At 50.0% G+C, this 22,188-nt stretch overlaps 2 protein-coding genes and 1 pseudogene across 2 annotated transcripts; 2 read left to right on the top strand and 1 right to left on the bottom strand.

Annotated features, from left to right (window-relative positions):
* The first annotated feature begins 360 nt into the window (after nucleotides 1-360).
* On the top strand, nucleotides 361-5,358 carry LOC144108794 (regucalcin-like). Its single transcript, XM_077641975.1, has 5 exons — nucleotides 361-762; nucleotides 1,574-1,762; nucleotides 2,788-3,000; nucleotides 3,456-3,599; nucleotides 5,147-5,358. Exons 1-5 carry the CDS (start codon nucleotides 597-599, stop codon nucleotides 5,353-5,355), a joined length of 921 nt encoding a protein of 306 aa, XP_077498101.1. The 5' UTR covers nucleotides 361-596; the 3' UTR covers nucleotides 5,356-5,358.
* A 109-nt stretch (nucleotides 5,359-5,467) lies between these two features.
* On the bottom strand, nucleotides 5,468-12,771 carry LOC144108795 (regucalcin-like). Its single transcript, XM_077641976.1, has 6 exons — nucleotides 12,580-12,771; nucleotides 12,322-12,506; nucleotides 10,957-11,145; nucleotides 10,201-10,419; nucleotides 9,464-9,610; nucleotides 5,468-6,265 (listed from the first exon to the last, which is right to left on the bottom strand). The coding sequence occupies exons 2-6, from the start codon at nucleotides 12,473-12,475 to the stop codon at nucleotides 6,060-6,062; spliced, it is 915 nt and encodes a 304-aa protein (XP_077498102.1). The 5' UTR covers nucleotides 12,476-12,506; nucleotides 12,580-12,771; the 3' UTR covers nucleotides 5,468-6,059.
* Nucleotides 12,772-21,929: 9,158 nt separating this feature from the next.
* LOC144108952 (U2 spliceosomal RNA) lies at nucleotides 21,930-22,091 on the top strand (annotated as a pseudogene).
* The last annotated feature ends 97 nt before the right edge of the window (nucleotides 22,092-22,188 follow it).

The following is a 22,188-nucleotide window of genomic DNA, read 5'->3' as shown; positions in this document are numbered from 1 at the left end:
CAAATGCGCTCCGCCCCATTCTTATTCTTCATTATTTCACTCTCGCGTACCGGATCTGCGGTCACTACCTGCCCTAAGTAGACGTATTCGTTTACCACTTCCAGCGCCTCGCTAACAATTGTAAACTAGTTGCTGTTCCCTTCCTATAGTGTTGAACATTGTCTGCTGACTAATGAACGTCGGAGTGTTCAGACTACGGCGTCGTTGACTCCTGGGGGAAAAGATCATTGATACCTGCGGCTGCAGAAAGCTGCTGCACAGAATACAGCTACCACCCGATCCCGAGCAGCTATCTTAATAGTGATTGGCAATCCCGATCGAAGACAAGAAAGAAGACGTGCCCCCAGCTGATTCGCGTTCTGAGCTCGCGCTGCACCATGTCGTGCCAGCGCCACCATATGTGCACTCGCCGTTGATTCTAGGCGCCCCACTGGCGCCTTCCGAACGGGTCACGCCGACCCAGCCAGGGCCTTCCCTAGCAGTCGTCGCTAACCCTCGCGACTGAGGCTGACCCGGGCTTGGTTCGGGCGAGCCCCGTGCAGTGTTCCCACGGGGGCGCGCAATAGCGTCGGAGCCGACTCGCAAGGAGCTCGACGATGCCTGGCCTGCGGGTTCGTGTGGCGTCTAAGCGTCGCTGTCAGCTCGGCGAGGGACCGCACTGGGACGAGAGGGCGCAGGCACTGCTATATGTGGATTGCTACGCTGGCTGCGTGAGCCGGCTCGACCCGGAAACTCACGAGGACATCGACACCATACACTTCGGTGAGTGTGCGCACTGTCACTGGGCCTCGTGGACGGCCTTGGCTGGATGAGCACAGTATACAGCGTGGTCGGTGCCCTCATTATAGCGCGCGAGATCTGACGATCTATACCATCGACCCAGGCGCGTAGCTGTCGGGAATACGTTCTTAGCACTTAGCAGGACGTCTGCTCTGAAGCACCAACGAGGTTGTAGATCTGGGGAAAGTAAGCTCTGCGGGCGCGTTCTTTAATTTACGTGTCAAGTAAACGCGCGCATGTGGCTACGCTCATTGCGTGGATGTTTTTGTACTTATATATAGTGTGTAATTATAATAGCGTGGCATGGCTTAAGACCGGTGCCCCGAAAAACATCTTTGCAGGGTTGTCATCAGCTCTGCACGATTGTAGTAAGGACTTTCACAGGCAGGACTTTCTCGTTCTTTTGTGGTGCGATTAAGAGGCAGCTAGGCTATGTTAGAGCGTCGTTTAATGTTCCCAGGAGTTGTGCTGGATTCCTGTCAGTGGCCGCGACATTGTTTATTGTACCAAGGAAGAATATCACTTTTTATTGCGAGAGCACTACTTCACTAGCAAAGCTGAAAAACACGAGGTGTGTGTGAAGCTTCAACCTTTGATGGAGCGCCAGCGGCGGAGGCCTTGCTCAGCTGCTCCGCCAACGCGTGAAACTGGCGTAGGGGCTCCGTCGAGTCATGGTTTGGCTTTCGCAATATCTCCGAGTCCACTCAGCGCGACGTAGTGCAGGGCCCCCAAATTTCCATCTTCGCATTCTAACAACGCCGGCGCGTGTCTCTCTCCATTCCTTATGCGGCAGAGGGCACGATCCCGTTCGCGATTCCTCTGGCGAACCACCACCACAAGATTGTCATTGGCCACAACCACTACGTCAAGCTGACTGACATGAAGAAACGCCACGAAGAACTGGTCGCCATGGTGGAGACCGACAACTCAGGCACCCGGCTCAACGACGCCAAGTGCGATGCTGCTGGACGCCTCTGGACGGGCAAGTACCCCGCGAGCGCAATTGGGGCGCCGTGAAAACAATAGCCTTAGCTGCCTCACTCTCTGAATAGAGTAGCGTCAAGCCGTAAAGGGCTGTCATATGCAAGCCTAAAGCGTCATATGGTGCAATGCAGCCTTGATGGCTGCTGCGTCTTATGCAAAACCCAAATGTATTAACTGAAACCTGCAATCCTACTATCAATTTGCTTTCATCTCAGTGGGAATTGGCTGTAAATGAAAGAGTGGGGGCTCGCAGGTTTAAACGCAAGTGATTCACCTTTCGGGCTACCCAGGCCACAAACTCGATTTCATTTACAAAAATCTGAAAAACTGAAATGTAGAATACCAATGTACCGTACGATCCACGTGGAGCGCCGATACTATGCGGTCGCCGCGGGTTTTGTGAGAATAGTTTCAGACGCAGGAGTTACACGATTAAGCACATGGTAGATCACATGTCTCAACTTTTCCAGAGAGTGCGACCACAGATGCAATCTGCGATGGGCTTCACGACCGCATCTCGTAAAGCCACGCACTATGTTTCCATTCCTCGAGTCTTACACGTTATGTTGTGGAGGTCATAATGTACAACCATTTCCGTAGCTTAGAATGTACCTAAAAGAACGTCATCTTGGGCGAGTTGGTTACAATTCATCTTAGGTACTAGGCGCTAACACACACAGATACAAGGAAGGATACGGGACAATGCTCCCCCCCCCCCATCCTTCCTTGTGTCTGTGTGTGTTCGCGCCTAGTATTCCTAAGTTAGAATTTACCGATGTCTTCTAAAGTTCGGAGCTCACTGAGTTTGTTGTTGGGATCTGCTGTGTAACTCGTAGCCAACCCCTGCCGCCTCGACCCCATGGACTTTGAGAACTGTCCGCGTCGCCTCTTTAGAATTTCTTGTAGACCTCCGCTAAACGCACCAGTCTGATGGTAACCATTGAAAAAGATGGCATGTGTTCCCGCGTCATGTGACTGCCTGTAACCGCAGCTGTTTGCGCGATGCCTCCTCACCAACTGCAGGCACCATGGCGATCGACAAGAAGCCCATGAACGTGGAGCTCGAACAGGGCTCTATGTACAGCATTGAGAAGAAACACATCCGCAAGCACATCGAGCGCATCACCCTTCCTAACGGCATCGCCTGGACAGCCGACAACAGGAAGATGTTTTTCGTCGACTCTGTGCCCGGCAAGCTGTACGTCTACGACTTTGACCTCGCCCACGGTGACATCAGTGAGTGTGCCCACTACTCTCAGTGCCAACATGAACCGCTGCATGTTCACCGCCGCGTCAGTAGGATGTACTTCACTAGCGTAGGAACTTGGGCTCATTGGTCCTCATTGAGAAAACAGTAGATGTTAGCTGACAAGAGGCAGGGAAGAAACCTAACAACAACGCTGGAAGACACGTACGGTTGTACGACAAGGCTAAACAAGGTAGACAAAAGCATCGCACCTTGTCTGCCTAAGTCACTAAGCCACTTTTTTTCCTGGAACTCTGCTGTTTCGAGAACACATGGGCGTCTTTGTCCACAAAGGAACAGGTTCACTGCATTTAGGAGTGTCGCCAAGGTCATGAAACTCACGTTCCAATGCGTTTAGGGTGGTTTTCCCAAGGTGACCTAAATCTCAAAGACGGCAGTGACAGCCAGCAGAATTTCCCTGATAACAGCCGCTCGTACTGCGCAGCCAACCAGAAAGTGGTGACGGACTTCACCAACCCAAACTTCTCGGACCTCGCCCAGCCGGACGGCATTACAATCGACCAAACAGACAAGCTGTGGGTCGCGTGTTATAACGGCGGCCACGTCGTCAAGATTGATCCCGTCACAGGTAATGTGCGAAGAATATTCCCTCGGAGTAGTGCAACTCGCTTTAAGCTTAGTGCGCAACGCCGTTTACTGCCCTGTTTTTAATTTGTGCTAGCACTTGAGAATGTGTATTATGCTTCGGGCTACAAAAACGGGGACTTGCATAAAACCTAATTTCCACAGTCACTGTTTTTTAACCAGTGCCTACCGACTGTACGAACGCGTGAGCTTCACCACAGGATCGCTGCTGGTCCTTCATATTTCTTTGTTTACTCGCGAGCCTAATACCTCGTTATAATGAAAGGATGGATATAACGAAGTAATGACGATTCCGTTTTGGAGCTCGGTCAACACGGGCTATAACGAAGCGGCTATTACGAAGTAATCAGCAGGTCCTTGAACTGCGTTAATACGAGGTTGAGGTGTACCGTGCACTTTGGATGCAAAATGTGCAAGGTAGGCTTAAAGCGGAAATGAAAACCCTGCGACCTGCTAGTATTCGTTTGCATTAAAAGGGTCAGTACAAGCCAAAATGGCGACCTTCGTCAGTCGCCCGAGGCAGGTGACCCGCAAGCGAGGCTTATTGGGTGGTGTCCGTCTTTTCTTTGTCTTAAAGTTTCGCTTTGTTTTTTTAGCAGGTGACCCATCTGCCCACCGGGCTACGAACATAGCATATACCACATAGGATAAAACTAACCTTAGTATGCCCCCTCGCATGCGATGGCTTATCGTTAACCGCGGATGTAATGGACCTTAATATGTCGCCTCGAATATACCAAACCTAAGTATGCCACGTCGGATGCAACGAATTTAGTGCGTTTACCTCGTATATAACGAACCTAAAGTGCCAGCTTCGGATATAACAAACATATAACTGATAATGCATTCAAACAATCCACCGAGGAGCGCCTAAGAGATTTTAAATTTCCGGATCCGGTTTTCGGGTTTGGAAACGTGCTTACAGCGCCGCCAGATATGCGGCATCTGTTCGCTGTGTAAATTCGAGTTTTAAAGCGTGCAGCTTCGGTCAATGGGGCACTGCGGACAAATTCATCCAATTTTTGTTCTCAGTAAAAATTATTCTACGGCTCTTTCTGGGTACGTTAATGTCTGCCCGGTAGCACAAGACTCGTTTATTGCTGAGTAAATTGCGTTTTGAAACTGCTCCCGCAACATGATTTAAGCTAGCGGCAGCTCCGCCGAAAAGGACTCCGTGACCATCGTTTTGGAGTGCCGGTGTAGCCCATAGCCTCCGGGATTCGTGATTGGAGTTAAATTGCGAAATTGACCGGTGATGACGAAACCTGTACTTTGGTTGTTTTTTTTTTCGTTTTCTACACCGTATGCAAGCTCTGTTTTGCAACTGCTCTTTGTAATTAGAGCGCTGTAATTTATCGATAAAGACCAACTTCAATTTAATCTCAGTGTTCCTATAAGCTCCATATACACAACCAGCCTGTGTAAAAAGCATCAGAGCACGCGCTTTTCCCATGGTACGACTATTCAGCGAAGTGTCACCAGCTTGTATAGACAGGTTTGAGTGTACAGCTGCCTTCTTGCCTCTTCCAGGCACCCTGGTGCAGAAGGTGAGGATGCCTACGCAGCTGGTGACGTCACTGTGCTTCGGCGGCCCGCGCTACGAGGACCTGTTCGTCACTTCGGGCTTCATCGGCCTCAGCCGCGACCAGCTGCAAAGCCAGCCCGACGCGGGCGCCATCTTCAAGATATCCGGCATACCAGGAACCAAGGGACTCCCACCCAATTGCTTCGCCATGTGATCACTCACGCCGACGTTTGGCGGCGTGGTAAACCACAAATTTCTGTACAGACTAAAGATGGCATAGTGAACAAAAAAAAGTAACAGGCCAGTTTGCTGGCGAACAATGGGTCTTTCCATTTATAATAAGCGTACACGAAACACACAATCAGGAAGAAAGATGCCCTCTCGGTGTGGCATCTATTATCGCGTAACTTCAAAATCCTTCAGGCATCGAGGCCGCACCGATGTTCTTGAGAACACAGGACACTAATTACAAACAAGGGTTTATGGTTTATGGTTTATAGGGGTTTATAGTGACTCAGGCTATGAGGGACGCAGTAGTGAAGGGCTCTAGAAATTTCGACCACTTGGGGTTCTTTTAACGTGCACTGACGTCGCACAGTACACGGGCCTCTAGAATTTCGCCTCCATCAAAATTCGATTGCCGCGGCCGGGATCGATTAGTATGGCCCATGCTTTGGTGTTCAAGCTATTCCCCCGCGTTGCGTAGTAGAAAATGAAATGCTTTCTTCCTTTATACGAAAACGCCCACGCGGATATCTTTTTTTTTTACTGTCGCTAGGTAGCTTCTCAGAAGAGTTTGGGGGCCGCAGCGTGGTCCATATTCTGTCCGCAACTGCAAACGTCCACCCCCTTCTGCTCAATGTCTCGATACTTCAGAAGGTCTACTCTGTTGAGACCCAATTGTGTGCACTGTTGGCGTCAGCGGTTGAAGGTGTGAGCCGCGAAGCCCTTAGCTCCGAGACAGGTGACCTTGAAGACCGATCCGGCCAGTGGTTCGGCACTCATCTGCTCGGGCGTGAGCCCCTTCCAGGCCGAGGTGACGTAGAGCTCGTCGTAGTTCTCACCACCGAAGCAGCAAGAAGTGGTGTTCGACACCGGCAGGAGAACGGTGCGCAGCAGCTTGCCTGAAAGCACAGAAAGTTATCACTAGGATGACAATGATATTACGCGTACTTCAATAACACCACCTTGGCCTGAGGCGTGCAGACACAATTCGTAAACGGTCTCTACAGTTGTAGATGCTGTGGGAGAAGTAACAGACTATTTCGCTTATCTGGCAGTCACGAAAATTTGGTTTGCGGGGACCAGAAGCTCTTCGCCAACATCGTCATCATCACATGCGCAAGATTTTATCTTTGCAGCCACTGACCAGCAGCTGGACGTTACGTACGAACTCATTACACTGCTCTATAAGACAGCCGGTGTGCAGGCATCAATGTCACTCATCGGGGACATAGCCCGAACATCACGACGACGTTGCTCACTTAACATTAATCCCTTAATTCAGGTCATTGCTGGACTGTTTTCGATTCTCGTTTTTCTTTTCACATTCTGTTGAAATATGGACCTGGCTTGGACGTACTGCTTCGAGCAGTATATTTTGAAGAATTTTTAATACAGTTGCCTTACCATGTTACACGCTGCTTGCATTTCTATTTGTTCTCTACTCACCCCTGCCATGTATCTCAGATCAAGACAGCAGTGTTTGTACATAAATAAAATCAAATAAATGAATTGTAGGTTGTGCAGTTTAACGTCCCAAAGCGACACCTGGAATATGAGGGGCGCCGTAATGGGCTGCGGATTCATTTGGACCACATGGGGTACTTTAACGTGCGCTTACGTCGAGAGCACACGACTGCCTGTTGCGTTTCGCCTCCATCGCAGCCTTCGCGGCCCTGATAAAACCCGGGTCCTCCCGCTTAGTAACTGAGTGCCCTCACCACTTAGCCATTGCGGTGGGGAAAAGAAAAAAAACTAAAATATGTATTTCACAAGGTCACAACATGGGGCAGGACGTCAAGGTTTTATCGTTAACAGCGGTACTCTTCTTGAAGCTGTCAGCATCTGCATCATGCATCAAACTAAAGAGAGCGACATGCGGCGCTGTGAAGCTTCTTGCCGCATAGAAGAACGACAGGCGTTCGCTTTAATTTCTATCCGACTGGGTCGCTATTCTTTTGTTGGAGTCGGCATCGGAATTTCATGGCGCTCACGACCTCTAGTCACGGCAGAATACCCTCCTCTGTCTCGGCCCAATCTCTTGAACCACGCTTGACTGGTCACCTCTCTCGAGTCTGCCGTTCACAATGCTGCTTTCTTCCGAGTTCGGCTCTCCCATGGGAATCGCAGGCGTGGTCGTCCTCCATTATATTTTGGCATCGTGCCCTCTCTGCCACGCGCGATGCAGTGGGTCAAGAGGCCGCCAAACAGAAGGGCTGTAGCAAAATTCTTTTCTGTTTTTTTATTTCACTTTATCAACTACATCTCAATACGATATCAGTTAAAGCTTACACGCGTGCGCCGATAAACCAATTACAGTTAAAGAAGAGTTCGATGAGGTGGTCACGGTGACAAGAAAGATGCAGTAACAGTTTTGCTCACGGTGGACACCTAACCCCAGATCTGAACGTTGAAATGAGATATTTGGAAAAGGGTAAATACAAAATGGTGCCGATGAAGACTGCGCAGTGTTTAGGGAGAGCACGAGAGGCCCTAATTCCATTCAAGTTAACATACGAGTCAGAGAGGCGTGGTAAGAGTGGGGCACTAACCTCCAGCGCAGACTGCTGACCTGACTGCGTATCGCAAAGCAAGCCACAGTATATGACAGAGAGGAGGTATACCGTCGCGTTATGGGACTTATAGCTGCAGACTGCAGTGGGTTATAGAGATTACATGCACACGTAGGCTCACACGCAACCGGGCACAGAAAGTTGCAGTTATAAGTCAGGACTCCAGCGTCGTTGAGGGTTTCAAGTCAGCTTGTTCTCGCTGATTTCGTGTCACGTGCGATTCTGGTGCCATGGACATACATAAGATGTTTTTTGTCGATGATTCGCTAGTGTGAACTTTATTTCTCATTTGGTCCACTCGACGAGTGTTTTTTAGAAAGCGTTAGAACAAGAACAAATGTAAACAAGGTTTACAAAAAAAGGAGCTAGGTAGAGGTAACGCCCCCGGAGCCGCCGCGGTGGCTCAGTGGATATGGCGCTCGGCTGCTGACCCGAAAGACGCGGGTTCGATCACGGCCGCGGCGGTCGAATTTCGATGGAGGCAAAATTCTAGAGGCGTGTGTACTTTGCGATGTCAGAGCACGTTAAAGAACCCTAGGTGGTCGAAATTTCCGGACACCTTCACTACGGTGTGCCACATAGCCGGAGTCGCTTTGGGACGTTAGGCCCCATAAACCATAAACCAGAGGTAAAACCCCTACCATAAAGTCTTTAGAGAAATAAAGCTAAGTTAGTGTTCCTTTGTGGCTATAGCAATGCAACCGTAACGCTCACTACTCAGGCGAATGCAGGCGTGCTTTCTCTCAGCAAAGATAAGACTTCCCAGGACGCCTACGCAATCAGGTAGTGTTCCCAAGGAAAAGTATGCAGCCTTATAGATACGTTATCATAGTGCAGAGAAAGCGTTCTGGCTATCATTTCTTGGCCTTCGGAAAACTCCTCTTGAGCATGCGCCCCGGAGACCGTTGCGTGTCCCGATATGAGAACAGTGAAAGATAATAACGGAAAATCCTGAATATTTCAGACAAGTCGAAGGCTAGCTGTGTACTGTACAAGAACACTCACGTGGTTAGTCATGTGTCCCAAGAAAAAAAACGGAAAGTTAGCTACTTAATGTAACCGAGCAGAATATAGAAGGTCATATTTTTCAGTCTGTCTACGCGACAAAGGGGACTGTTTATTTTTTGTTTGCAAACTATCACAGCGCATGAAAACCACGCTGCTGAAGTCGCTAGGAAACTAGTTTGCCTCAAGCGTGTGGTATTAGCACACCGAATGTCGGATCACTTAAACGCTTGGAACTTATCACTGCCTATATACTAGCACCTATCCCCCATAATTTCGTAAATTGCATTCGAATAATTCTGCGACCGCTGCTGTGTTTATCTTAGAATCCACTCATTTACCCCAAGGGAACAGTGGTCATCTGTTCTCGTCCAATGCACATCCTGTCCATTTCCTCTTCTCGATTTCAGCTTGAATATTTTTAACTAGCGTTCGTTCTCTAATCCATTTAGGTCTTTTCGTATACCCCAATCATTTCTCTTTATATAACCCAGACCTATAGGCGGCCTGATTCCCACTCACCCGTATCAGGATCGATGTTGATGACCCTCCCGGCTGCGTAGCAGGCTACCCACAGCTTGCCGTTCACATCCACCGTCATTCCGTCGGGGTAGCCGCATTGTGTGTACTCTTCCTTCGAGTTGAAGTCAACTAGTACCTGCCGGTTGGCTGCAGTTCAAAAAAGTCACATATAATAGTGCGTCGCTGATAAGGAAAGTCAAGCAGTCGCTAAGGAGAGCTCCCCGGGCAGACTCTGCGCTTGCAAGGACTTTGTAGCGAAAGTATAGTGTTCTTGCGTTTTTATTTTTACAGCAGTGTTTGGGCATCCTTTACTTATGTGTGGTTTCTCTTTGCCGAAACTGGAACCACGGTATATGAACACCCAGGAACCTTGTGAGCGTGTACGCCAAGCGCCTGGTGCCAACGCCAGGTTCCACGGAAGCGAAGCCGCTTTTCGTGGTCCTTTCTCGATGATAACATTGTGCGGTTATTTGCGAAGTTCCTACCGTAAGATTTCCTGGCCCCCACTACCAAAAGAGCAAAATTACAACCCTAAAGAGACTGTCCTGATGCTAGAGTTATAACTATTCTGAAATGGCAGTGGGCGCGCCTGGAAATTTACCACCAGAGCGAAGGGCCATGGGCTACTCAATACGCCTTAACAAAAGTTACGATATACTTGCGAAACGTGTCCGACTGCGGGTTAACTCTTACTCTATTACTTTGACTAGGGTTAATCTATTTCGGCGGTTACTCACACAGCTGCCCGCTGGCGGCGTCGAAACCGAACGAGTAGACACTCCGTGTGAAGGAGTCGACGTAGAACATGCTCAAGTTGTCAGGCGACCAGGTCATGCCGTTGGACAGGTTCACCTTGGTCACGTGGGCAGTGACCTTCAGCGTGGTAGAGTCAATGCTGAACAGCGACCCGTTCTCCTTCTGGATTAGCTCTGCATCTTTATGCTCACCGGTCGTTCCTTGAAGAAAAACGCGATATTTAATTCATGCTCCTCGGATAATAACAATAATCGCAATAATATTAGTTATTTCGTTATTATCATCGATTTCAGAGACGACAGCTAAAAGCTGCTTGAAAGCCACAAGGCTCGACCCAAGGACATCGAACTGTTGATCCGACGAGCAGTACCTGTCGTGCACCATCTCCAAATATTAACGTACCCCTTAAATCATGTCAATAAAAAAAAACATCAGAGGGCACTTAAGCCTGCTTACACGCTATGAAGGCGAAAGCATGAGTGTGTCATTGTGGGTGTTCTACCAGGTAAGAATTAATTCTAGAGAAACCGGTGCCTGAAATAAATCGTGTATTCGACGTGAGATTTTAATGTAAACAATGTGCAAACTGTGCAGCAACAGGTTACACCTGGCTAAATTTTAAGTGAGTTATATTGCGTGGTATAGGGTGCAGCGTTTCGAGGAGGCGTGAAGACAGTTTCTCAGAGTGCCGTCTCGATTAGTGATGAACATCCTGCAAGATCGCAGGAGTCCCGTACCTGCCCAGAGGCGACCGGTGACGTCACACTTGCCGTCGTTGAAGTTATTGGTAGGCTTGTCGCTGTCCACCTGGGTGAGAACTTCCGACTTCGATGTAGTCCAGTCGAACTTGCGGATTTCTCTGTCCAGGGTGATGACATTCAGGTTGGGATCGGACTTGTAGGGGATAGCGATGGTGACGAGTCCGTCTGAGAAGTAACGAAAGATACAGCAGCGTGTTCACTAGTTATTCAGTCGCATACATTTTGAAGCCACCAACAATTTATCAAGATGTACTGCGCAGGGTTGAAAAATGTTGAACTAGCTTTAATCATCCTTTGCAGCGATTTATTTCCGAGGAGTAGGGGAAGGTTCTGATCGTGTTCAAGGCTTGAAAACCTGAATGCCAATGAAAGCGCTGCAAATTTGGCTCTAGGTCAAATAATGTATTTACCTTTATTCATCTGGCTGTCCGTACAGTGCCATCACTTCTGCTTCTTAAATGTTTTCCTGATTGATTTCGCCACAAGGCCAGCACTTTTCCTAAGCATTTGGATATTAGTGAACATGTGCTCACTGCTTTATATCTTTCAGCACCGCTACCAACGACCTGATTAAGTAGTTTTTGTTTGTTTTGCTAGTTTAATGTTCAAAACACCATTAACGAAAGGGTTGACACGCGTACGTTTGACCGCCGGGCCCGACACCGTCGACAGTAGGTTGCACCACCACCAACCGTCTCAAGTTTCAGCTGCTTTAGGCCAACTGCGAAGAACCGACAGACGGCAAGTAGTTCAGCAAAAAAACATTCTAGACTATGATTCTTGAAAGCTCGGCTGAACGGAGAGGTAAAAAAGCACGCATGGAGGCAGAAATAAGACATCACAAAGTACAGACTTAAAATCTGGAACCGATCTTACTTGTCCTCTTCTGCGCCATTAGTCAAGCTGCACAACAAGCTCCCTTATCAGCTTGTGTTGTCAACGCTCATCCTCATAAGGTTGCTGGCTAAATTTACTCGCACGAACTAGCGTCAACAGCCTCCGAAAGTCTTCAGAGGCCCCCTCAGCAACAGCTTTAAAGCGAAAGTTTGTTGCAGGGCGCAGGTTCCCTCCTACTGTGTTCCCTCCATCCCGTCGGGCAACGTGCAAGTACAGCGCCTCGCTCTCTGCCTGATCCTCGCAATTAAAAAAACAGTTGGTGCAATAGGCAGTGCAAGTTGAAGTTTCCACCTCCATGCACTACCCCATCCAGTCTATGAAGAGACCCCAGCAGCTCACTCGTTAATTCTCTTGATCGCTTACTAGCTCACTCACTAAACCGAGAGCTCACTGCATGCAAGTACGAGTCAGTTTTCAAATTCAAAGAAAGGTAACAGAAATTACCCAAGTGCACCCCGGATGTGTCCTTGGTGTGAACGTCAAGGCGGCAGAGGTCTCCCACGGGGGCGTCGACGTAGAGCAGTGTCTTTGAAGCCGGGTCCCAGTGAGGTCCCTCGCCCAGCTTGGAGCGTCGGATGGAGGCCGCAGACACCGACATCTCCTCTTCTCGCCCACCGCAATTAACTTTACTGCGAAACGACCGAAGCGTGCGATCAGCCTGACTTCCTTCCTGTTAGTACGCTGAGCACACAGCTGCCTTACCCACTCAGGCAGCGCACTCCTCTACTCTTTGCTCGCTCTCTGTACTCGTACCTGCCGGCTGCCCGGAGGGGGCTGCTTCGATCAGATTGCTCTCTCTCTCTCAAGTAAGAGGAGGAGGAGAGTGGCTGAATGATGTGGACGTGAGCAAGAGCAAGCGGGGGCGGATACGACAAACCTGCCGTGCGTCGGATGGGCGAAAGAAAGGTGAAGAATTCTGTTTTGACCTAGGGCGCGCTGCTGCTGCTACTGCTGCAGTCGCCTTTCCACGCTTTCTTATCTTTTTTTCTGCCCTGATACCGCTTATCGGTGGAGGCGGTTCGGCGTCTCAGAATAGCTCGTTGACAATGCACTAACAACTGTTGAGGCGGTGGCTGTTCCGGAGGCCCCGCGAGGTGCGAGGTTGAAGTCGCTGAGGCAGCAGTGCGCGCTCAGATTTGAATCGTGAAAGTTTTAAAGGGAATCTCCGCAAAATAAAGCTTGTTCATTATTGTCGTATCAGCGAGCGGTGAGAATCAAAAGGTGCACAACATTTCTCCTCCCTCAGAGGCGGCGAAGTGATGTCGATAGATGTGCCGTTACCTCACAAGCTCCACAAACGCCCTCTCTCTGTTTCTACGGGATAACGTGACGAGAGATGGAACACATTCCTTGGCTCATTCGTATCTTGCGGCTCAAGTCCACCTGATTAGCAATTCCTTTAGTCAGCAGGGGAGGGGGGAGGGAGAATTTTGTGCCGCGACAGCAAGTCCCTCACCACAGCCGAGAAAAGAGCTTTGCTTCGTCAGTTTTTTAGCGGGGTGCGGCATAGCTGCCCGTTTTCAAAATCAGTTGTACTAAGCTCATGTTTCTGCGTACATTCTATGCTTTGGAGTGAGTGAGTGATTGAGTGAGTGAGTGAGTGAGTGAGTGAGTGAGTGAGTGAGTGAGTGAGTGAGTGAGTGAGTGAGTGAGTGAGTGAGTGAGTGAATGAGTGAGTGAGTGAGTGAGTGAGTGGTGAGTGAGTGAGTGAGTGAGTGAGTGAGTGAGTGAGTGAGTGAGTGAGTGAGTGAGTGAGTGAGTGAGCCAACACCCCCACCCAATACTTTTCAGCGTAGCTTCTCACCTTAGAGATATTTAAAACTCTGACGGTGCAAAACAATTCACACTGTGTGCCCATAAGGAAACTTATGGGGGTTGTATATTTTTGTCAAGGGCTTTAACACATATCGCAAAAGGGCGAAAGCCGGAGGTGAAGCAAAGCGTCTTGGAATGCAAGGATTCTTGATTCGCAATTCTCATTAATCCCCAAACTAGTTCGTCTTTCTGGACCAAAGGTATTTGGGTAGTGTGCAGGAAGCAAAACGCGAGAAAAGAATTGAAGTCCAGCTTTCTTGGGAATCACTTTTAACTGCCAGGCAGGTGTAGAATATTTACAGATACGTACTGCTGTCAACATATTGATAACGATGGTCTAATCTTACAACGAGTAGCAATAGCTTGCTTTTAAAGTTTGTCCTTCGCTCGCACCGAGTAGTTAAGACTGTCATAGGAATCCAGAGGGCTGCGTTTTTGGCAATAGCAGACTACTACAGTCGTTCATAAAGGAAGCTGCAGATAAATTGGTTGTTATGGTGCATTCTTATGATATGCCAAAAACTTGCGTTCATAGACAACATCCCGTTTTTTAAAAAATGCTCTCGTCCAGAATTAAATTCATTAAACTCAAAATTAAATTCGGGTTTAAATTCACTGGCGGGAAAAAATCATAATGCAATTTACTCCGCAAAGAATCCGTCCTTTGCTGCCTGACAGACATCAGCATGCCCCGAAAGAAACCGATTTTTCCTAAGAGCAAGAACTAGATGGAGCTGACCTCAGTGTCCCTTGAAGTTGTTAAATGTGCACTAAAGAGGAATCTGAGCTCGTCTTTTTACCGCAGGAACTCGGTCTGCACTCTCCGAGCATTTTTAGAAACTTCGAACTATTGTTCATTGCAGTCAATTTCCCTATTAAATCGAATTAAACGACCGGCTGCCCACTTTTTTTTTTCAACTCGCCTCTGAAAACAGGAGTCAGCAAACGCATGGAGTTCCTTTCAGCCAGTCACGCGGCGGCTTCGCTTTGGCTTTTATTTCGTTTTTTTTTTAGGTTTTCATTAATAAATGCTTTCAGTAGCTGACAACATTGCCGCAAATTATGCCCTCGGAATAAAAAAAAAACGCGTGGTCTGAGCTTTCGCCGATGGCTATCACTCCGCCGGTGGCAGAGCGGCAAGCCTCCACTCGGCTGGCTGAAAGGCGCTCCACGCGTTGGCTGACTCCTCCTCTTTTCGGACCTACCTTTTCGGCCTAGGACAATATTTAAAATTTCCTAAGAATTCTCGGAGCGTGCAGGTCGAGTTCCAGCGGTAAAAAGAAGCGCTCAGGATCCTCTTTTAGTGCACCTTTAACTCTATACTCCACTAAATTTCAGATTTCTGCCTAGCACAGACGTAGCGACCACTCTCGATTGCCAGGAGGTCTTTGACGTAGCCCCCTCTTTCTCTTTAGTTCGTTTCGTGAGTATGCAACAGAGAGGGCGCGTTGCTGTTCAAAAGAATAATTTATTCCGCTGCCAGGCGTTGCACGTTCAAGAAAAATATCTGAATTCGCGATGTACACAACCGTGTACAGGCAGCTTTCAAGGGTTAAAACAACCCAGCAGGGATTATAGTACGGCTTTTTTTTATCTCTTGCGTCATCTCACGCGTATACCTGACGTCGCAACCACCGTCCGGCTGTTGAAAGCGGCGCTCAAACTACGTACGTAAGAGCGGATATTCATTTCTAAACTAGTTACTAAGCATAGACGGATTCCACGGATCACTACGTTTACTAATGTTTATCGCATCACTCAAAAACAAAAGCACACCACACAAAATTTGACGTCTCCACCAATTTAGCAAAGGATTCGTTGCAACTGCTACAGAGGGGCGGCAGTACTGGATTGCTCGAAATTCACACTACCGAACATGCGCATACAATGACGACCACAGGATAAGACATTCCGGACTCAGAGTGATGTTCTGCGCTCTCTTTTCCGTGACCCTCCCATTCCGTTCAACGTGTAGGGCAGCCAAAGACACCCTCATGCACTACATGTGAGAATGCCCTCAACCCGTGGCAGTAGCCCCCATACCCAATCCCGCCGCCGTGGTGGCTGAGTGGTTATGGCGCTTGGCTGCTGGCCCGAAAGACGCGGGTTCGATCCCAGCCGCGGCGGTCGAATTTCGATGGAGGCGAAATTCCAGAGGCCACATGTGTACTGTGCGATGTCAGTGCACGATAGAAAACCCCAGGTGGTCTAAATTTCCGGAGCCGTTCACTACGGCTTTCCTCATAGTCTGAGTCGCTTTGGGACGTTAAACCCCCATAAATCAAATCAAACCATACCCAACCCAACCCCCACCTCACGGGAGGCCGCTGAGCAAGTTGCTCAACCAGCTGGCCAAACATGGCTAGTGTACAAAGCTCTCCATGAAGCCCAAGCCCGGGGGTTCTTCGACAAGTAGCAGCCCAGCCTTGATGACCTTTTATTTTTGCTTTAAGATTAAGTTGTTACCACCACCGCCACCACATCTGGTGTACGTATCTGTCCCTGTAGGTCCCCTTTCTGAAATCCACTACAAAGAGCGCCAAAGCGTCAGAATAGCAAAATGCGGCGGCGGGGTTATGCAGCATGAAACAAAGAACGGGCGACAGAGAAAGAGCGAATAGGAATATTGCGTAGCTCATTGGTCGTGCGATGTGTTGCGCTTAAGGTTGTTTAGGGCCTTGAGAGAAATCCAGCAACACGATTTGTGCTACAGGTTGGTTCAGCACGAAGCACAGTGCATACAGGCCGGGCCAAAGGAAAATATTCGTAGAACGCATACCCGTACAGTCGCCACGGAGAGCCCAAGAGAGTTTAACACCAAGAGCCCAAGCGACGCATGCACATTGTCGGCAGTAACAGCTGTTGAATAACGCGCAGCTGAAATTATATCGAAAACAAGAAGGTTAGCACAATGAAAATACACCTAAAATGAACTGGAATGCAGAGAGAGGAATGTCAGCATAGGTAGAATGTTATCGCGGCGTCACCAAAGTCAGCGCACAGCTCAAAGACCGCGCAGGCAGCTGCAGCAATATACTATTTGCAAATAACAAGAAAACCCAGCTCAACGATGCAAGAGAAAAGAGGAAATTCCTGAGATTAGCACCAATAAAAACGACTGCACAGCCTGGAGCATAGATACGAAAACAACTTTTGTTGACTCATGAGAGAACTAAGCGATGGGGGGGGGGGGGGGGGGGGGTATCCTCGCTCTTATGTTGCTGTATCCCTTGCTGCCTGGGCTGTCAGAATGTGAGGTGCTGAATTTGTCGTGTTCGTATTCTCGCGATAATTAACTCCTTCGACAGCCACTCCGTTCCGTATGTGTATGCCTACTTATCCGAATTGTTAAGTGATAGCTGAAGCTCGTCGGCTCGTTAAAGTGGCGTGCGCTTTAACGATATTGGGTCAGTGCCATCTGTCTGGCAACACATACAGCTGCGCCAAAGTTCTGCTGCTAAATGTAGCGGGCACGGTGGCGTCCTCGGAGGCTTCGTGGGTGGTTCGCGAACCAGCGGCGCGGGCCCAATTCAAACGACAAGACGTAAAACATTACCCCCCCCCCCCCTCCCCCGAGCTGATCCGGAGCCACGACCCGGATCAGCAAAGACTCATCATCCGTCAAGAGGAGGCAGCTTACTACAAGACCCTCTCCGCTGTCTCCGCTGCTCCGGTCTCCAGAGCCGGTTGGGGGTGGTGGTGGTGAAAAGCTTTTACTGAATAAAAGAGGTGAGGCTCTTTAAAGAGCCCCAAAATGGGTGGAGTCCTTATTCCGGGACCCCAATGGTCTAAGCCGCCAGATTAGCCCTTTTGACCAAAGCCTTGGGCCTGAAGGTTTGAGCAGCCAAGCAGGGCCGGGCCGCCTCCTATTCCTCTCTGGTAGGGTTGGGGTGGGGGGAGAAAGCTGAGTTCCGCTGGCAAGCCCAAACCATGTGGTAGGTGTCAGCCACCTCCCCACAGTGTTTGCACCTGCCACTGAACGCGGGATCGAAGTGTTTTAGTACTGCCGGGTACAGCATTGCGTTCGTGAATAATCGGAGTAGAACGCGTTCGTTTGCTTTCCCCAGTCCCTTTGCAGGGGCCGGGTAGAGGCGATGCCTATCCTTATAATAGGATGTGATAGCTTTGAAGGAGAGTAAGTAGCTACCTTCAGGTTCCAGGTGCTCAGGAGCCAATGGGAACGCCCGGTGAATGAGTGCTCGGGCCGCCGCGTCTGCAGATTCGTTTCCTGCTAGGCCCTGATGGCCCGGAGTCCAAACCAGGCAGCGGGGTGTAGGATCGGTATCCCGGCTGCAGTTCCTGAGTATTCGTTCAGCTAGTGCAGTTATCCAGCCAGCCTCATAATTGCGACATGCCGAAAGCGAGTCTGTTATTATGTGTTTGAATTTTGAATCAGAAGCAGCTAGGGCGATGGCAATCTCATCAGCTTGTGTTGTGCCTGCGGCTCGAAAGGAAAGCCCATCCACCTGCATTTCTTGATTTATGACCGCGGCCGTGTACCACCCCCCGTGGGTAGGCCCCGCTACATCTACGTAAAAGACACCATGTTTGTTGCCATAGTGGTGCGCTATAGGGCTTCCGCCCTAGCCTGACGACGACCACTATGATCCTTCTTGTTCATCTCAGTGGGGAGGGATCGAACTCTGACGGCTTGTCTCCGGAGTTCGGGCACTCGGACCCACTCCTGAATGTGAAATCATGTTGGATGTGAAGGCGGGCTAGCAAGTGCCGACCTGACTTCGTTTGGGCTAGCCTCGTGTATTGATTTGTGAGATGGGCTTTCTTGAGTTCCTGAAAAGTGCTCACCACTCCCAATGCAAGAAGTCTCGCATTGGAGGTGGACACAGGAAGGTCAAGTGCCCTCTTCATCATTTTTCGGAGTATTACCTCAACTTTGTCTTCGTCGTGTTTCCGCAAGGGTAGATAAGGGACCGAATAGAGGATTCGGCTGATTACGAAAGCATGGGCCAGCCGCACGGCATCCCTGCTTCGCAAACCCCCTCTCTTGTTGGAGACGCGACGGACCATACGGCCTACTTGGTCTCCAACTTTGCGGAGTTTGTGCAATGTTGTGTCTACTCTTCTTTGGTTATGGATGAAGAGCCCGAGTATTCGAATCTCTTTGGCCTCGTGTATGGGGCCACTTGTTAAGGAGAGATGTATTTGGGTAGTATCCATAGGGGATGCCCTAAGGTGCACAAATTCAGACTTGTTGGGTGCGCATTGGAGACCACAGTGCCCTGCGTAGCGATCCACTACGTGAGCGGCTGTTTGCAGGCATGCCTCCATGCGCCCAAATTTTCCGTCTGTGACACAGATCGTGATATCATCGGCATACAGAGCATGCTTTATGCCTTCGATACCATTCAACTGGTCCGGGAGATGGAGCATCGCCAAATTAAAGAGTAGGGGGGATAGCACCGCGCCTTGTGGTGCACCCCGCGTACCCATTTGATACGGACCAAATTCTGCCTCTTGGATTCTGATCAGTGCGGCTCGATCGGTCAGAAAGTCTTTGATATAGTTGAAAGTGTTGCGACCACAGTTGGTCTCATGGAGGTGTGTCAGTATGACGCTGTGTTTGATTTTGTCAAAGGAGCTGTGTAGTCCCCGCTTCTCTTTAATATTGCCATGGTGTACCTCCCGGCACAGCTGGCGGGTATCGCCGGTGCTCAGTATGCACTCTACGCCGATGACATCATCTTCTGGGCTACTACGGGAAACATAGGAGAGATGGAGGAATGCCTGCAAGCAGCGGCGAGCACAGTAGAACACTACGCTACGTACTGCGGCCTCCAGTGCTCCCCGTCAAAGTCTGAATTTGTGCATATTCGACATTCTCCGAAATGCAAAATCTCCGTTCAGCTCTCTATCGCCACTGGCCCCATCCGTGAATTGCAGGAGCTGCGAATACTCGGTCTCTTCATTAATCAGCATCTCAAAGCAGCCACGACCCTAGCGAAACTCCGCAAAGTCGGCGTCCAGGTGGGCCGAATGGTTCGCCGCGTTTCCAGCAAGCGAGGAGGGTTGCAAAGTGAGGATGCAGTGCGGCTCGCCCATTCCTTCGTAACTAGTCGAGTACTGTACTCGACTGCTTACCTCCGCTTACGGAAGCATGATGAAGATTGCTTGGAGGTTGTACTCCACAAAATTTTCAAGACAGCCCTCGACCTCCTGATCTCCACTTCCAACGCGCGACTGCTCTCGTTGGGGATGGTGAACACCTATCGGGAACTTCGCGAGGCGCATCTCGTTAACCAATACACGCGTCTCGCTCAGACTGTGTCTGGTTGCCGCCTCTTGGACCGGTTACAAATCAGACATGACCACCATACGATGGAAAGGGTTCGAGTGCCGGAACTGTGGAGACGCGCCCTCTACGTTCGACCTCTTCCGACTAAGATGAACAAAGAGGACCATAATGGCCGGCGCCAGGCGCGGGCGGATGCCCTGCACCGCCACTATGGCACAAAGAAACGCGTCTTCTACGTCGACATTGCAGGTCTCTACCACTCCAGGGGGGAATGGTTCACGGCCGCAGTCATACACGAGGGAAAACAGGCGGACGGCCACTCGTTCAGAGCCCCCAGCTCAACTCATGTGGAGGAGGTAGCGATCGCCATCGCAGCCTCCCATCCCGACTCTAAATTCATCCTCACAGACTCTCGCGGAGCCTGTCGTAACTTTGAGGTCGGTTGGATCACTCCACTTGCTCCCCAAATTCTTCACCAGAGTACCCGCGACTGCGATCCAACTCATCTCTCAATCATATGGGTCCCCGGCCACCAAGGCATGCCAGGCAATGAAGCCGCCCACGAGGCAGCCCGCGCACTCACTTACCGGGCACCAGGCGTTTCTTGGGAGGACCTTAACCCAGAACACAGCCCTCTTTCTTTTAAAGAGATTACTGAGCACTATCGTGCCGAACACCGGCGCTACCCGGTTCCTATGAAGGGACTCGGTAAAGCTGGCGAACGAACTCTCCTTAGGCTCTTTACCCTGCTGTGCCCGGCTGTTCTCAAGCACTTTGACTCTTCTTGTGACGACCGCGCTGCTCATTCTGTGGGGAGGTGGCCGACACCTTTCACATGGTTTGGGCATGCAGGCAAAATCCTCCTATCCCCCCCCCCCTGCACCCCTTCCCCCACCCGAGAGGACTGGTAGGCGGCTCTGCTCGGATGCCAAGAACTATCGGCCCAACAGGCCCTGGTTCGGCGGACCTGCGCAGCGGTCAGGACCAACGGGGTCCCGGAATGAGGGACTCCGCCTTCTATTGTGAGAGGCGAGACACCCTAGGGGCCTCTCCCGGAGCACCTCTCTGTACATATAGATTAATAAATGCTTTTAACCACCACCACCATCTACCAGATGCCCCGGCATCTGCCATCACTTCGGCGGCGGCACCTGAGCTGGGGCAGCGGAAATAAAGGATAGCAGGCAGTTTGGAGAAGTGAAATGGAAATGATAGAGGTGAGGGGGCGGTAAAAAAGGATAGAGGGAGAGGTGATAAACACACTATTTACATAACAATACATTTGTACAAGTTGCGCGTGCAGAGTTAACGAAAGTAAAAACACGCGCAGAACACTTTGCACACAACAGCTGGGGTGGGACCTGGCGCAAAACAGACGGCACGTCAAGCCCGTCTGTTCGAGAAATGCACAGAGGCTCACCAAGGTTTGCTCACGGGTGCGTGCACTGAAATTGGTTTTTGGGGAAAGGAAATGGCGCAGTATCTGTCACATATCGGCGACACCTGCACCGCGCCGTTAAGGAACGAATAAAGGAGAGAGTGAAAGAAGAGAGGACGAAATAGGTGCCGTAGTGGAGGGCTCCGGAATAATTTCGACCACCTGGGGATCTTTGACGTGCACTGACATCGCACAGCACACGGGCGCCTTTGCGTTTCGCCTCCATCGAAACGCTGCCGCCGCATTCGGGATCCAACCCGGGAACTCCGATCAGTAGGTTCAGTAGCCGCCACCATTTTCCGGAGCCCTCCATGGCACCTTATTTCTTTCTTCTTTCACTCCCTCCTTCCTCCCTTCACTCACCGCGCGAATGAGATGTCCGCCTTGAAGTGAGACTGTTATTGGACCTTTCCTTTCCTGACAATTTTTTTTTCTAATCCATATCCTGTGTGTGATCAACTTAGCGCACGCAGCCATTCGTCACGTTTTGCAAGCATACACTGCATCAGAAAAGCAGCCAAAAGGGGGGGATAAGCACTGCTGACTATTCCTCCAGTGGGCGCGCGCGTATGTCCGGTCCCCGTAGAGTATCTGTTACGGGTCCAATTGGGCTTATTTTTGGAAATGTGGCGGAGAGTTTGAAGGATCCTTCACTCCCGCCATCGGTTGGCCCGGTATTGCACTACCTCCGGGATCGGTCTTGTCTTTAGCGCGTCTTTACTATCCTGTCTTTCTATCCCATCTTTCAACACTCCTACTTTCTGCACGTGGGAGCGATTGTGGCTCGGCTGGAGCCAGTGAGCAG

The sequence above is a fragment of the Amblyomma americanum genome, chromosome 10 (genome assembly GCF_052857255.1).
Source record: "Amblyomma americanum isolate KBUSLIRL-KWMA chromosome 10, ASM5285725v1, whole genome shotgun sequence".
NCBI classification, from domain to species: Eukaryota; Metazoa; Arthropoda; class Arachnida; order Ixodida; family Ixodidae; genus Amblyomma; species Amblyomma americanum.
Note: the sequence above shows the minus strand (reverse complement) of the source record. Positions and strands in the feature narration are given on the sequence as shown.

Coding starts and splice junctions, on each gene's coding strand:
- LOC144108794 (XM_077641975.1), top strand. CDS start 597: ATGCCTGGCCTGCGGGTTCGTGTGGCGTCTAAGCGTCGCTGTCAGCTC. Junction 3,001..3,455: donor CCTCGCCCACGGTGACATCA/GTGAGTGTGCCC, acceptor CGTACTGCGCAG/CCAACCAGAAAGTGGTGACG. Junction 3,600..5,146: donor CAAGATTGATCCCGTCACAG/GTAATGTGCGAA, acceptor TGCCTCTTCCAG/GCACCCTGGTGCAGAAGGTG.
- LOC144108795 (XM_077641976.1), bottom strand. CDS start 12,475: ATGTCGGTGTCTGCGGCCTCCATCCGACGCTCCAAGCTGGGCGAGGGA. Junction 11,146..12,321: donor CACATCCGGGGTGCACTTGG/GTAATTTCTGTT, acceptor GTTACTTCTCAG/ACGGACTCGTCACCATCGCT. Junction 6,266..9,463: donor CAACATCGATCCTGATACGG/GTGAGTGGGAAT, acceptor CTGTGCTTTCAG/GCAAGCTGCTGCGCACCGTT.